The sequence below is a fragment of the Hesperophylax consimilis genome, chromosome 15 (genome assembly GCF_061612785.1).
Source record: "Hesperophylax consimilis isolate HC1 chromosome 15, BYU_Hcon_1.0, whole genome shotgun sequence".
In the NCBI taxonomy this organism is placed as follows: domain Eukaryota; kingdom Metazoa; phylum Arthropoda; class Insecta; order Trichoptera; family Limnephilidae; genus Hesperophylax; species Hesperophylax consimilis.
Genome location: NC_142850.1, coordinates 25,897,529 through 25,915,239, shown reverse-complemented (window position 1 = coordinate 25,915,239; position 17,711 = coordinate 25,897,529). Strand labels below are relative to the sequence as shown.

Sequence of the window (17,711 nt, the reverse complement as noted above, 5' to 3'; positions counted from 1 at the left end):
TATGTCATCTTTGAAGATGCTGTGTGGAGGGTATTTTAAAGGAAGGGAAGGAGAGGAAGGATAAGGGGTGGGTGGGTGGGGTCTGTGGGTCCAGGAGTGACGGACGTATGAATCCATCCCTCCCACTGCGGTGCAAGACGATGTTCCCAAAGAGTTCTGCCTGAAAGGTTTCCCTCAACCTGTCTCTCCGGCCTTCCACGTAGCTGGAGGACACATCCACCGCCAAGACCCGAGCAAACCTCACCCCATGAACCCGGGCACAGTCACCAAACCACTTGGGGTGACCTATGGCAGAGGTGTAGTTATCCAATAAATGGTTCCCGGGGTGGCAGTACCAAATTGTAAATAGATTAGAAGATACTTTCCTGAATGGTCGCCATTCCCCATGGGGTTACCAGTCACGTCTTCCACTCTGGAATGTACCCGGCAGTAGCAGTAGTATAATCTACCATAGCCACATATTGAACAAGTCTTGTGTTTTAATAAAATTTTGCACAAATTCATTGTTTGGTAAAATAAAAACAAATTTGAAAAAATTCACATTTTAATTTATTTATTTTCAGACATTTTTAAAAACTTTCATTAGGAAATTCAACAGAACTAAAACAAACTTTAAAACTAATTAAGTAATGATTTTTACATAATTGCAGTTTAAAAAATATACAATACGTTATACAAAACTGCCATTATCAGAGTTTAACAAAATATATAATAGCAAAATCGAGAGAAACAAAACATACTTAAAAAATAATGAAGTAATGATTTTTACATAATTTCAGTTTAAAATAATATGGAAAACGTCATACCAAACTGACATTATCAGATATTAACAAAATATATAATAGCAAAATCGATTGAAATAAAACATACTTAAAAAATAATTAATTAATGATTTTTACATAATTTCAGTTTAAAATAATATGGAAAACGTCATACCAAACTGACATTATCAGAGTTTAACAAAATAGAGAAATAAATCACACTTAAAAAAAAAATTGCATTCATTTTCAACTAATTAATTTTCCTTATTTAGTAAAATCCTTATTTAACAACATCCCCATTAAAGAATGCCTTAAAATAATTGAAAATATCCTAGAAAAATCTAATGTCAACCCAATAATAAGAAAAGAGTTATTCCAGCTCATAAAAATTTGCATACAAACAAATTATTTTCTTTTTAATGATACATATTTTGAGCAATTGGACGGACTTCCCATGGGATCCCCTTTAAGCCCACTTCTAGCGGAGATATTTATGGATCATATTGAAAATATTATTCTTAAGTCTCCCTTAGCTAAATATATAATATACTATGTCAGATATGTAGACGATATCTGAATATGTTGGAAAGGCACCAACCGTCAATTAGATATCTTTATTAATTGGACCAACACTGTTAATAATAAAATCTGCTTCACAGTCGAACATGAGATCAAAGCTAAAATATTTTTTTTAGATCTAACAATTGGAAAGAATAATAATAAACATACTTTTGAAATATTTAGAAAACCAACTTTTACAGACACTACAATAAATGCAAATTCAACTCATCCTTCAGAACAGCCAGAAAATGCAAATTCAACTCATCCTTTAGAAACAGAGGTAATTATCTTTAAAATGTACAAAAAGTACGTTACCTGAGAAAAATCCACATAATCGTGTTAGAGTACTAAAATCATCTTCTATATTATTATGCCCAGACAATTCTGAAATTTCAGAATCTCTAAGAAACTCAAATATTTCATGTATTTAAAAATGATAATATTGCAAAAATAGCAATGTCTGACCCATTAATATGTTCATATGGGTCTTTATTATTAAGTAATCACACGGAACACCATTTGAATACACATATAACATCGAAGATGAGGGATTTAGCCAAGGTGTATATAGTTATTAAAGAACAGAAACCTTCAATTTCAACCTTTGATTTAGCGTTTGACCCTGTGCATTTTGATGTTTTTATTAAAGCCGTACAAATAAATAGTGGTTACGATGAAATTACAGGTTCTGTAAAAATTCCTAGCATGTCTCAACGACTTTGTACGGCTATAAAAGATTGTACAAAGTCGTTGAGGCATGCTAGGAATTTTTACAGAACCTGTAATTTCATCGTAACCACTATTTATTTGTACGGCTTTAATAAAAACATCAAAATGCACAGGGTCAAACGCTAAATCAAAGGTTGAAATTGAAGGTACCTATGTTCGTTACCAGTTTAGTACAATATGGACATGAGTTTTTACGGTCATGCACTCGTGCTCATTTACTAGTAGAAATAGTGCTTCGAGTTGTAGTCGATGACACTTCGATTGCCTCCAGCTTCTCTAAATGATGTTGCTCATCATCGGCGTTGGAAATTTTCATATCTAAAAAGTAACAATACATTATTTAGCTTTCTTTAAACTTAATTAGTAAAACCTCAAATTATAAGAAAGCAGTCATTGTTGAATGAAACACTAGTATATATTGAATTATTTCGCGGATAAGCGATAAGCCGCCATAGCTCAGTGGTCAGAGCTGTCGACCGGAAATCGAGGGGACACGGGTTCGAGTCCCGTTGGCGTTATGTAAATCTCAATTATTTGTACCTATATTTTGTTAACTCGGATATTTTCTTATATTATTTTGTATAACATATATTTATCATATAAGATATAAGATCTGTATAATTAAAAAAATATATAAATAAATAAAGATGTACATTATTATCTGTAAAAGCCCTATGGGCGTTTAAATAAATAAATAAATAAATAAAGTATCTTTTATCAGGAGATTTTTCAATGTGGATGAGTGTTTCAGGCGAATAATTATTGCTTTTAAAATAATTATAATTAAATTAAATTATTTAATTAAATGAAGACAATATTAGCATCACTCAATCTAAAATCTGAAACAGAAAAGATACGGTCACATCTGGGACTCGCACCGGACCTTCGGCTTTCTGGGCCGCACCTCTGACCATATAATAATCAAATTATATGTTACGTATTGATTGTTTCAAGAGTATTAAACATGTTTTCTGTAGATACCTGATTCTATCGAAGAAGTAACGTTGTTCGGTTTGTATAGTGAATCATCTTCGGACGTCGGCGGACTCCTTTCTAACATTACTTCAGTTTTGGTTTCTAAAATAAAGCATAATATATTATATATTTATTGTTATTAAGTTTAATTTGTAGAACTCCATTTTATTTTTTATTTTTTATATATTCAATAATATTGTTATTGGGTTTATAAAAACAGTTTATTTTTAAACAAGTTCTGCTGTGTAATTATTATTACGCGTGACAGCTGTTTCGCCCTCTGAAGGCATTATCAAACTGTCGAAGGCATTATCAAACTGATAATGCCTTCAGAGGGCGAAACAGCTGTCACGCGTAATAATAATTACACAGCAGAACTTGTTTAAAAATAAACTGTTTTTATAAACCCAATAACAATATTATTGAATATATAAAAAATAAAAAATATATTATATATTTATCCAATAATAATATCTCAATGTAGTAAGTAAGTCATGTGCACAAATATGAAACCTAACCTAATATAATGACAAAACAACAGACTAATTAAGCATTTGCAACGGAATATTTAATTAGCAGCATTTCTGATATTACCTATAACAATTTACTATAAGCTAAGGTAGCTCTGTAATATTTCAGATTATTATCAGTGAATATTACCTGAATCTGAGGAAGTTTCATGGTTAATTTCTTCGCCCAGTATGCTCTGCATATTGCTGATGATTAAACTTTGTCCTTTGGAAATTAGCGAAAAGGGTGAAGACGAGATCATGTCGTCAGTACTGTTTATTGATGTACGTAAATCACTGGTTCTTGGAACATCTATAAAATATCAAGAACAAACACATTGAAACATACATATATGTACCTGCAGTTTTCTGTTTTTGCAAATTTTATTTCCACAAAGGAATTTGTTTAATTTGAATATGAACAAATTAATGGGTGATTATCCGACGTGTAAAACTTCGTTTTAACTTAATTATTTTAAGAAACAACTGTTTGAAAACAAAACATGCTTTTAAATGCATATTTTAGTATAGGAATATGGCTTTAGTTTGATTTGACATTTTTACCACAAGTTGTTAGGTTAGCTTTTTTGAATTTTGTTAATACATAATATATATCTATTATTCAAAATAATTTTACTGCTTGGGTTCTCAAAAAAGAAAGAAAAAAATCATGACCTATATAATAAAATACGGTAATTATTCTGTACTCATTTGATAAGCATAGATTAAAATTGTTAATATTATATTTATTATATTAATTCTATATTTTACAATTAAGGTTATTACCTATTTAGAAATATGTAATAGCTTACCGTATTTAAAATCCATTTCGCAAAGCTGAAAGATTTTATTAAATCTCCTTCGTAATAAAGCTAATAAAACGCAAAAACAAATCAACCTGTCAACTGATTCGTGATATACGAACATTGAATAACGGTAATATTTAATATTATCTGTTAGCCAGTTACAAGTCATTAAGTGTTTCAGAAAACTAACCTGAAGCTAGCTTCAAATGGACCAATACAAACAAACCAGCCTTGTGCTAGCAAACAACATCATTCAATAATGGGCTTTAAATAATATAACTTTAGAGGTTAATTTTGCATACAATTCTTGAGCCTTATAGTTCCTTTCGAATATTGTTTAGACCAATACGCAATGTCGTACGATAATAAGCTCTAAATAATATTACTTTAGAGGCTATTTTTGCATACAATTGTTAAAACATTTAATTACTTTAGAAAATTATTTGTACACCTGCGTTTGACACAAATAACGATGGCAACGTCGCTTTTTGAGATCAATGAAGTTAGTTTAACATACGATAGAAATAATTAACAAAGTCAGGTTGAATATCTGAGATAAAATCGCATATAGGAGCATATCTAATGCTCACGAAAATCGCACTTGTCACATCAAATTGAGTTGAAAATGCCACTGATCTCGTCTCGCCGAGACGATTAAAATGGCATTTAAATCTCAATTTGTCGATGATCAAGTAAGTGCTCAATGATCAAGTAAGTCGAAATGATCCAATAGTTCCGGTTATTTGCAGACGCTAAGATGTACAAAGTGCCGTATCATAAACCTATATATATATATATATATATATATATATATATATATATATATATATATATATATATATATATAAATTCGGGAAGAAATTCTCTAAATGATAGTGACAACTATATCAAAATCAGTTGCGTAGTTTAGAAGAGCTAAGCACACAAACAGACAGATGCCGATAGCGATTTTATTTTGTACTATTTAGAGATTCCTCTTGAACACTTAAATTCCTAAAAATATATATTATATGTTATTTTTTAAGATAATATCTATACATTTGTAAAGCCGAAACGGTAATTATATGAAATTCTCTCTATGTTCAGAAAATTATTAAAAATACATTTTTTTCTGATATTTAATATGTTATAGGTTCATAATTCACAGTGTAAATGCATCTTACACATTTGTCGAGAGATTTTGTTTCTATTTTAAACGAGTCGTGTTTACTGAAATATTTTCACAATTTTCGCTTAAGGCGATGCACTACGTCGTGTAATATTTTAAATTGAGCCGCTATCAATAACAACTCTTACGTAGATGGCGATAAGGTTTGAATTCCCGCTTAACACCATCCGCCTGTTTTGATTTATGTATGAAAAAAACATGGCCAAAAAGTACCTTTTTTTATTTTGTGGATGTTCAAGCATAAATATTTAATTTTTTTTCTATCATATTATAAATAACCTAATTTGCCACATTATACAATAAAATCATAACCGAAAATGGGTTTGTAAGTAGGAGATTTTGAACTTTAAAGCAGTTTTCATGGATCTTTACATTATTTTTTTCTGGGCTTATAAAAAGACTTATCTAAAAAATACTCGATTATTTCAAAGGCCAAGATGTATTCTACTCGAAGTATTTAATTAAAGAATGTGAAACATTTCTAGGCGACCAAATTTTCAAACCAAAACACATGATTTTGCATTACTACGTATGGCATCGCCTTAATTATTATCCTTTTACTACTAGCGTGCTCCCTCTACCATTAGTATTTACATATCTTCGTTTCAAACCGACTTAATATTAGTTCCATTTCTCGGAACATTGTTTTTAATTTTACAGTTTTCAGTAATATTAGCCTGTACATTCCTTTGTTAATTGTGTTTATGTTTTCGGATAATTCTGTTTAAAATTTTATGTTTCAACATAATGCTATTTGCTATTTCCATAGCTTAATAGTCGTATATCCTTACTATCTTTTATTTCTAAATATAAACCTCTTTAATTACTATGTCTTTAATATACCATTTTGTATGGTTTTGTTAATATTATTGCTAATAGCTTGAATGAGTAAGGTTGCTTTACATTATGTGAACCCAACTTTAGCAATCAATTCAGAGAACGGTCTATTAAATGTATAAGTTTTGTTTTCAAAGCCTATCGTGGGATGAAATATCGCTATTTGACTTATTATTAAGGTATCTATAAAATATATAATAGAGTTGACCATCACACCATTACTAAAATACTAAAAAAATTCTCGAAACACCTCAAAAGTGTTTGTTTACAACTAGGTAAACTCTATCATCTCACGCGTTATGATAATGATTCACCGAGTTTCAATTTCTTTCATATCTAGTTGAGACTTGGGATGTGAGAGAGAGATGAAGCTAATACATGGACTTTTATACTACTATAGTATATCTGTCTTGCAATACACTAGGAAAGTCAAACACCTGACTTTCTTGTCCCACTGGGCATAGGCTAAGTTGTGATATATCTAATAAATCCCCAGATCCGCAGTTAATGATGCACAGACCTACATTACGCCGTTAGATTCAATGATATCGAACAATCTCATTGAAAATGTGCCCTCGAGAATCGAGCATGCCCTTTGCATCACATCGCGCGAAGGCGCGTCCCTCAAAATATTCCAAAGAACGTGAGGAATTATTAATGAGCCAACATGTCGTGATGATGGGGAAGCTCTCGAGCACCATTACCATAAATTTGCATCGCCTGTCCAATATGCCATATTGTCTGTCTCATTATGCCACATTTCTGTTTACTTTTGGCCGTTTTGTTACCTCTGAGATATGTAATAACGTTTGTGAAATATTGTTTTACGTCTTGCCTTTTGTTATTCTAATGAACATTTGCCGCACGTACTAAGTTCACCACTATTATCCTCTGTCCTTGAACTGCTTGAATACGAATTTTGGCCGCCGATTCCAAAGTATTTGACATTTAATCGCCATCATTGTTCTTTAGAATTCGACTTAGAAAAATACCTTGGAATGTTTTACTTGCAATACAATGAACGTGACGCCTTATCCAGCGAATTGAAGACAGAGATTCATACATTTAATACATTTTTTAGGCCAAAATTACCTTTCGTTTAGTATAGGAAACATTGACATATGATGAAACATCTCGACAAATCTATTAAGTCATTCTGTTGATTTGAGCTCTTCGAAAAACCTCTCACTATCAAATATATTTCAATTATAATGGTTCGGGTTTCTTGAAAGTCCCGCGACCATAATTATTGTCTCAAAGTGTGTTTTTGAAGCATGCTCAGATATATAAAAAAAAATGTATCTAATTAAAACAACTAGAATGGTAAATTCAACCGTGTATACCATATATACGTCAGTTGACATTTGACCCAGTATATTGCAATTTATTGTTTCTGTCCGGTCAAAGCTGACCAATTCGTTCTGCAATTGTATTTCAATATTAAAATTGATACCGTTGTTTGTATTCATTTTGGTCATTTTAATGTATGTATTTCGCATTTCCCAACGGTCTTTCCCCCGAATCAAGGTCACAGGCCAAATTATTTTTCGTTATTTATGAGTTTGACCGTAAATAATGGGTAGCTACGGTATAGTCCGTTTTAAAAAACCCCAAATGTCGACAGCTGAAATATTAATTAAAATATTTTACACTCGGATGTTGCGAATGGATTAAAAGCGTCGGGTAAATAAAAATCAGTAGGCATCTACAGATGGTCAGCGAATCGCAATATTGTAAGAAGATTTATATTTTTTGGATAAATGGAGCTCTCAGTGTTGATCACTGAAATGTCGAAACATTTTTTGTCTTCCCATAAAAATATTCATAGTAAATCCAATACATTCTGAAGCTTTATTTATATTATCTTATTGTTGCTATCGAAGCGGTGCTTTCTAAGGTAACTTCCACTCTCGAAAGATTGAGCCCATTATTTCCATCTAGTACTATCTTGCTCCTTTTAGCCCGAGGTTTCTCTCGATAAGTAGGCCAATCTCCACAGTGCTTACTACTTTTCAACAAGATCCTATTTTGTTGCAGTTTCTTCGATAGCTTTCAAAACGACAAACAGCCCGACTTTTTTAAACTGTCCATTAATATTAGCAGCAAAAAAGCATTCGAATTTCGTTACCAACTCTTACTTTTAGACATTGTAAAGTTCTAGTTAATCGTTCTTCAACTTGACATTTGATTATAATTGACAAAGTGAGATAGGATCAAAGATATTCATCTTCGGCAACCAGTTTAGCAGCAAACCGTACCAAATCATTGGCTATTAGTTTTTTTTACGTATACTGTGTGCGTTTGAACTAAAAATGAACTTGTTTTTGTAGTTTTTTTTTGCAAGATGTACGCTGAGCAGTACAGTAGTCAAATATGTTCAAGGTTTGATATTTTCAAAATCCCCGAGGCAGTTTTTTTTTGCTTTGTAAAGTGTTTCGTCTCGAGATAATGACGCCTCTGCCAATTTTCGTTAATTAACCTACTAATTAACAGAAAGTAAAAAAGAAAGGAATCGATGGCTTAAACTTAAGCTAAGTAACTAATTGGGAGAGATGATGAACAACTAAGAATAGATATGATAGATAGCGATATAAAAAAAAAAAATTACATTAACCGCACACAGGAGGCCTTGAGGAAAATAATTTCCCTCAGGGTCTTTTTAATGAAAGGAAGGTGAGGTAGTTCTGGGAAGGTGAAATATATGAGGTTTTGGTAGGAATCTAGGGATAAGTGTCTCCAGGAGTGACAGATAAACAGGATGAGTAGATAAACCAGTTAGAGAGGTCAAAGGGTTTCCCCAAACCAGCTCCTCTCGATCTTGCACGCCACGCAGCTGGTAGGCAGGCGCATCTTGAACACACTTCACCCGATGAACCCGGGCACCCCTGCTAAATCACCAAACGTAGCGAACCACTTGGGGTGACCTAAGGCAGACGTGTTGGTTATCCAATAAATGGTTCCTGGGCCGGCGGTATCCAAACCCGCCTCCCAAGTTACCAGTTTCTGTTGATTCCTTCGATACCTTCTACTAGCTAATCATCATCGTTGTCAACTGCATTGCAGCTCTGGAAAAGTCCCATCTGCTTACTTTCTTGCTGATATCCTGCTGTTTCCTTTCAGTTCCTTATGTCTAAGTTCCTTAGTCTACACACTGTATGGAGTGTATGGTCAGCTATGTTTAGGCCTTCTGACATTTGTTCAACATGCAGTATTACTACAGACAATCCTTTTTGGTTGTTTTCCATCCTTTCGAAATGTTCTGTCCTGCGGACTTGTCCCAGTTATAAATCATGTTAATGGCTGCTCTTCTTGAGTATTGTTTTCGTATATTCAGAACTCGTAATAAAATTTAATAATGTTGTTGAATGGACCGCCAAACAGTAACAGTTGGCAATTTGTGTCAAGCAATAACCGGACAATAGCCAATTTTCTGTGGACATTGACAAGACATTTGAAATCGACACAACATAATATTTTCTCGGTCTTTATAATTTTATGCGTCTCTCCTGTATAATTTACATAAAAGTTTGTCCAAGGTCTAAGAAAAATAGTTGCATGTTGCATTACTACGTGACTCTTTCTTTTTTTCACACGTTGGCTGCATAATACAACTGTTTTGGTCAGAGAAATCATTTACGCCTTTTTTGCTCTCGCCGCTTCTAATTTCAATTCTTCTCGGGTTTTCTTCAATACAGCAGAACCAGAGGAAGTAAATCTGGTTTCTTTTTGCATACAATCGTCTCGATCTTTATTTTAAAGGCGACAAGCTGCTAAATGCTCACTGCAGATACCACGCTTTCCGTAACAGATCAAGTTGATTTCCTTTTTCATGGACACTTGACTTAACACGACAACAGCTGTTAGATGAGATACTACAAATAAAAGTAAATCAGTTAACCCTTTTACACTTGTGACTTGTTGTTTTCTTCATATATCACACCAGTTGATGGCATCTAACATTATGTAGGAGAATTTCTATGTTGTTTTCTTTATATATCACACCAGTTGATGGCATCTAACATTATGTAGGAGAATTTCTATGTTGTTTTCTTTATATATCACACAAGTTGATGGCATCTAACATTATGTAGGAGAATTTCTATGTTGTTTTCTTTATATATCACACCAGTTGATGGCATCTAACATTATGTAGGAGAATTTCTATGTTGTTTTCTTCAAATATCACCCCAGTTGATGGCATCTCACATTATGTAGGAGAATTTCTATGTTGTTTTCTTCATATATCACCAGTAGTGGTATGGAGTGGGAAATGGGATAAGGAAGTACCTGGCTATTCAGAGCTGGCTAGCAAACACGACCGAAGCCATTCTAAATCAAACAACGTTTCAATGTATGATGTTCTTATACCAGGGCGATACTGAGAGTATCTTTCACTCTGGAACGTGCCACAAATATACGATATATTATTTTGGATGAAAAAACATCGACCAAAATATATATTTTTTAAGTAATTTAAATTACCCCAAAGTGCCCATTTGTTCCCACATAAAAAAGTTAAAACGGACCTCTCTTATGGGTATAATTTAAATAAATTTAAAAATAAAATATCTATTCTGGGTCATAGTCATCATAAAGGGTTAACTGTTTGCCACAACAGCTAGAAACTCAACAAATCAGCATGCATCAAGAATCCACTTCTTCCATCAATTATCACAGTTTTAATGCATTTAGCCAAAAACCCGTAAAACTAATTGAAAATTTGCTAATTAGGTTGACACAAATATCCATCTCGTCAATATGCCTACTCCTATTCCATGCGCATGCGCCAACACGTTCAATCAACATCAGTAGATAAATCTCGAGACTCGGTCAACTTCTACATTATCGTTACTTTGGTTGGACAGAGTTCTAACTTCACTTTACTTCTTCTGAGATTTAAAATAAATTATTTAAAAGAGGACGTATTTTATTTTATTTTAAAACATACCTTAATGTGCAGATAGAAGCCTACGGAAGCAACTAGTCCATAATAATTCATTGGAGGAGGTTCTGACCACATTTCCCCAATGCCATTCCAAGATATATTTTTATTTAAAATACAATATTTAACTTTGCCTCCTGACAACGACCAACTGTCAGATACAAATAAAATGGAGATGTTCTTGTAAAATTAAAGGAAGATTTAAAATCTTGACGTTAGAACTTCGTCATACCTGTATCTACGGAAATGCAACACAGGTAGCTCTGAAAATTATTATATGAGCAAAATAAATAGTTTTGCTTTCAATCTGGATAGAACCTTGTCCAACCAAGGTGAAGATATCAAGCTGTTCGTCTCTTCTACGGTTTCTCCGACAGCAAAAAGTTATTTTTCAAACTAACCACGAAAGGGCGTGACCAAAGAACGGTGTTCATATCGAAACTCTGCAGTCAAGATGATAATCTGTTCCAGGAATCCGTCTTTGGTCACATTGCTTTATTCAATGAGGCTTCTGGATTGACCGATAAGATTATAAACAGTAGGTCATAGGTGTCACCCGATCTGTCCAACAAGTTCTGGTAGCAGTCCGATTCGAGGGAATTTTAGACCAAATCAAACCAGTTTCAAGTCATTAATTATCATACTAATGGCCGGTAGGTCTTGTCGAAGTCAGCATACCATAAAACATAATATTAAGGACACGCCTACATACATTTCGTAAATAGTTTCTAAAAAGATAGACAGTACCTTAGAACCATTATTTGTAATCTTGCAGTACATCAATCCTCGAATCATGATAATTATTAATTGCGTTAATGGTACATTTGCGAACCGAGCCACGAATTACGGGAATGGAACGAAGCAACTACAGGGTTTTCCAATAAGAGGTGTTATTTTGAATAGCCCGCTATTTCGGTAGATGTTTCTTTTGAAGCTGTCATTTTTTGACATTTGACAAGTAGAAACTACGCCATTAATAAAAATGGAACGATACACGCTTCAACAACGAATTGAAATTATTAAAATTCACTTGAGTGAATCAAATGCAAATCGTCTTGAGTGATGAGGCCCATTTCCACCTCGGTGGCTTCGTCAACAAGCAAAATTGTCGCATCTGGGGCTCGGAAAACCCAAGAGTTATTGTTGAAAAGCCTCTCTATCCTCAACGTGTGACTGTTTGGTGCGGTTTATGGTCCGGCGGAGTCATTGGACCTTAGTTTTTCGAAAATGAGGCTGGAGCAACAGTTACGGTGAATGGATTGCGCTATCGAGAGATGATTAATGATTTTTTGTGGCCGGAATTGGATGGTATTGATCTGGACAACGTTTACTTTCAACAAGACAGCGCTACGTGCCACACAAGCAACGAAACCATTGATCTTTTACGATTGAATATCAAAATAACACCTCTTATTGGAAAACCCTGTACAAGCGGCGTTTCGCACCATTTGCGGTTGCTTCGTTCCTTTCCCATAAGTTGGGGTTTAGTTCGGCAGTTCGGCTCGCGTATGTATACGTAGCATAACAGCAACACACGTTAAACTATCCCCCATTGCTGAGAACGATTGCCAATGTTGCCATCTGCATTTAACACAATTTTACTGGGAGTAAAAATAAAAGTGTTTTATGGCTAAGTATTAATTATTACAGATAATTCCATGTACATATTTTACAACATTATACATATTGAATACTTGGCATAACCTTAACTTTAAGTTGTTTTATGGCAGTCATATCAGATTTTTAAAAAGTCTTTCTGCGTAATAATATAATATATGAATATATTGTATTATAAATATACTAGTTGACGTGTACCCGGCGTTGTTGGGGGTTATCCTTAAGAGATAGATATATAGAATTAAAGGCCTTTTTAAGATGTACAATTCCGTAGTACCTACATTATTTTGATGTGTCTCATAAGGTTTAGCCATCGTTAGCAATGTAAGCCCCCGAAAATATATTTTTCACGACTTGACAAAACATCGTTTTTTCTATACTTTCTGTAAATATCATATAAATGTACTATATACATAAACCTTCCGGAAGAAATTCTCTAAATTAAGGAGAAACCCCTATCAAAATCAGTTGCGTAGTTTAGAAGAACTAAGCGCACAAACAGACAGACACGGTTAGAGACTTTGTTTTATACTATTTAGAGGAGAAACATGTTCCTTTCTTCGAACCACTATATGGTTTCGGAACAATCGTTCCTTTCTCAAGGCAAAATATACTAACTTAATTTTTAGTGGCAAAACAATAGGTGAACATAATATACTATTAGGTGTTGAAATGGGGGTGGAGGTGTAACCAGGGATTAGTGAAGAGGGGGGGAGAAGATAGAACGGACGGTGAAAGGGAACATGTCTAACATGGGACTGTAACATAATATTAAATAAATATATATTAATATATAAATATATAACAGTAATTGTTGATTGAAGTACTAGTAAATATTGAATTATTTCATTATTATTTATTAAAGTGACAAAAACTTAATAAATACTCATTTGAGGAAATCGTTATAGCATTCGTTGACACCATTAGTGTCAAAAGCAAATCTCACCCTTCCTGCTGTTTATCCCATATTATGTAACATTTTCCGGTGATTCGAACCCTTTCCCAACCCTTCTAGTCTTCTGCGGTTACTATCGTTTGGTAGGCAACGTAAGAAAGTACTCCTGCAGCATATCACATGTCAGTGCCGTAGTAAATCATGGCAGTGTCGGAATCGGCTCTAGTTTTTGCCGTTCCGTTCCGGCCCGATCCCATCTGGCGGAAGCGGAAGCGGTTGCACCCGCTCATGTGTTCACTTCACTAGTCACTGCCGCGTTAGGAATTAGCCAGGCCTGCCGACCTACCCAAACACACTGCAGGTCTGATATACGTCCATCACCTGACGCTCATTCGCCTAAACCGGATAATTGCATTTACCTTGTAAAATATAAACCGAGAATGCAATCACATTTGAAATTCCATTCCAGGATAAAGAAAATATGACTAAAGATGATTATGAGACTAACCCAAAATGAAAATTGTTTTTTTGAACCTCAGCTACACAGAGAAAACTTATCGGTATAAAATGTGATCGCGCCATGCCTTCCTCGGTCGTCCTCGACTTCTTCTCCTTACACTCCTTTCTTCGTTCATTCGCTCTACATGCCCAAACCATCTGGGCATGGTTCACGGTTTTACCACACATACGCCTCGTTTAATGTTTAAAAGAAAATGCATTATGCAGAGGCAGCTTCATACTTTAAAATTGATTCACTGAGTGTACGTAGGCATCATAAGGATGCACTATTCCTGTATAAAGTGGTTAACAATAATATTCAATACCCAGAGTTGCTAAACAAGTTTCCATTCAATGTACCTGCGCGTTCAACACGCTCTTGTGTCCTGTTCAGGGTTGATCAAAGCAAAACGAACTCTAAGCAGAATTCTTGCCTGAACAGACTATGCAATAATTACAATAGCATATTATCCAAGGTTGATATTTTCAGTTGCGAACTTACCAAATACAAGAGGTCCATAAAAGAATATTTCTCTGATGGTTTGTGAATAATGTTTATGTCTCTATTATGATTTGATTTATATCTACAACCTCTCTCCATGGCTATAAATGTATTGTTTTGTAAATTTTTCGTTTTATATAATTTTGTTTTGTATATATTTTTTAATTCATATTCCTTTCTCACAAATTTAAATAACTTATTCCATATTATGCTGTCTCAGTTAAAGTCGCAAGGAGGAAATCCATAATTGATTTATTTTACTATATAATATTTATGTACAAACTGATTAAATGTAAACTGTCGATTTCCCGAAAATGAATAAATGACATAATTTCAATGCATTCGTACACGGAGTCAAAATAAAAGACAAAAGAGCACCTAGTCATGTCCCGAACTGTTCATGTGTGTTTTTTTGACGTGTACGATATTTGCATACATGTAAGTGGTTAATATAATCGTTATTGGATCTAGTTTGATTATCGGATTTCAATCTAGCACTAAGTCAACGCTAATTAGTTATTGACACAGCTGACTTCCTCGATAAATGTTTTATGACCTTGCTTTCGAAGTACGCCACACATTTCTATGTGTATTTTAACGCCATCGTCTGTCAGATGAATCGAACTGATATTATCCCAGATAAACGATAACCTGCGTTGATCTGGACTGCGAGGCTGTAACACATAATACCTTCTATCCGCATGATCTTGTTTGACATCTACCTTCATGTTACAGCCTTTTGATTATTGCGCACGACTGCATCTATCTATCTCTCCCTGGTGTCATATTCCATACTTATTATTAGGCTCTAATCTGTACACAATTCGTAATAGGTGAAATCAGGTTTCTAATCAAGGGCCACCAATGTTAAATAGAACCAAACAATTATTTTTAAATTAGATACCAATGATTTATTTATGTGCTACCCATACTGCATTATTAATTCTTAGATTTTCAACCAAACAGCTGTCCTCATTTTGTATTTTTTTAAACTTCAACAATTTCAGCAAATGGTATATTCTATTATATCTTTATAATTGTTGTGATCTTGGTTTTATAATATCTTCTTCTTTCTTCCCACATTTTATTAAAAAACACGTCATTCTACTTCTAATTATAATCAGTTAGATAATAATTAGAAGTAAGTATTTCAGTTTCCGTAATTATAAAAAGGATAATTAGACGTCTTATTTTCCCGCCTTGTTTTGGTTATATTTTTTTTCTTAACCTATTTTAAGATCATAGGTTAATTTTTTGGTTTAAGTACCAGAAGAAAAAACTAACCTTAAAACTTTTGCATTATAAACAGTGACTGCCAAGTGAACAATCGATTTTAATTTTAGAAATAACTATTGCAATGCATTATTTTCAATTTCTGGAAACTTCTGGAAACATAGTGTTTTCTACTTCATAGTCCATATTAAGCGTGTCTTTATTTTCTGAATATTTATCGAAATCCAAAATAAAACTGAAACAGATCCGAATTCAATTAAATTTGTAAGTTTTTTTAACTGATCCTCTCAAGATTCAGAAATAAAATCATCATAATTTCAACAAAAAATTAATGATGTTTTGCAGACTTAGGTTAGGTTTTCTTTTTGTCCAGCTTGATACGTTCTAATTGAATGGCAATATTTTTTTTTATATTATAGAAACAAACAGTACATGATTTACAGACATGAAACAATATACAGGAATAAGATACTTCATGTTGGGTACCTATGATATGTTTCCTTGTAATGTCTGCTAAGTGGTATGTTTATTCCTTAATTACCAGGTGAAGTGAACATTACATTGAACAGTTTAAATTATTGACATGATGCCACGTTTGAATTTGGGCAGTGAATCCGAAAAAATGTCAATGTTAGAATTTGGACAAATATTATTTATAGTATGAAGAGCTCGGTTAATTGGCGAATTAGATGCTGCTTTTTTTATATTCGTGTGGAATAGCACTGTATGTCGTGTACGTAGTATGTTAAAATTAATAAGAGACAGAAGTTTGATTAGAATATGTAGTTAGTTAGAATAATTACATCTGAAAACCATTCAAAAAGAATATGTACTTATCAGAAAAAATAATCGCTCCCTCTTTAATGTTCAAGCGAAAGAGTACTAATAACTTTCAAGGTGGATGAAAATCAACACAGCCTGTGTTACTTTTACTATTTTATAGTCCTTGTCACGTTAAAATATCAAGTGGTTTCTTTGTGTAAGACTCTGGTTATATTTGAATGTCAGATGTCAGCCCTTGCCGCTCCCACCTTCTCTCTGACCTACAGTGTCATCTAGGAGGCTGTGCAACCAATCGTGTGTATCATTTGACCTATAATAAGATGAAGAATTTATGGATGCTTTGTCTTTGACCATTACATTATTTAATGTGTACATTAATGACCTCTTACAAGAACTGAATGATACACGAATTGGTTGTCATATCTGCGGTCAAGGCAGTAACAACATTAATTACGCGGATGACATGGTGCTGTTGGCGCCTTCGATTAAAGCGATGAGACGACTTGTTCAAATATGCGAAGAGTATGCAATCTCACATAACCTGCTGTACAATGCAAAAAAGTCAGTAATCGTGGTTTTTTAAATACAACAAGGAGCCAATAAATATTCCTCCAATCTGGTTAGACGGAAAAGAACTACTTGTAGCCTCGCAGGTTAAATATCTGGGACATATCCTAACCGAAGATATGAAGGATATAGAAGACATGGAACGACAAAGAAGAGCAATCAATATACGGGCCGGAATGCTCTCAAGGCGGTTCTACCACTGTAGCGATGATGTCAGAAAATTACTTTTCAAGGCATTCTGCACTGCACTGTACACATCTGAGCTGTGGACACAATACCCAGCAGCGCAATGGGACAAGCTGAGGGTGTGCTACAATAATGCATACAG

At 33.8% G+C, this 17,711-nt stretch overlaps 2 protein-coding genes across 6 annotated transcripts in view; one reads left to right on the top strand and one right to left on the bottom strand.

Annotated features, from left to right (window-relative positions):
• The window catches only part of smash (smallish), a 332,173-nt gene that overhangs the window by 67,241 nt on the left and 247,221 nt on the right, over window positions 1-17,711 (top strand). The gene's annotated exons all lie outside the window — the stretch shown is intronic.
• Window positions 2,212-4,862, bottom strand: LOC149417566 (uncharacterized). 2 transcript variants are annotated; one of them, XM_089640087.1, is made up of 4 exons: window positions 4,348-4,862; window positions 3,687-3,848; window positions 3,033-3,128; window positions 2,212-2,369 (listed from the first exon to the last, which is right to left on the bottom strand). In XM_089640087.1, exons 1-4 carry the CDS (start codon window positions 4,508-4,510, stop codon window positions 2,263-2,265), a joined length of 528 nt encoding a protein of 175 aa, XP_089496213.1. In that variant the 5' UTR covers window positions 4,511-4,862; the 3' UTR covers window positions 2,212-2,262. The 2 variants fall into 2 exon arrangements, with proteins under 2 accessions (XP_089496213.1, XP_089496214.1); XM_089640088.1 differs by lacking the exon at window positions 4,348-4,862 and having other exon boundaries at window positions 3,687-3,975.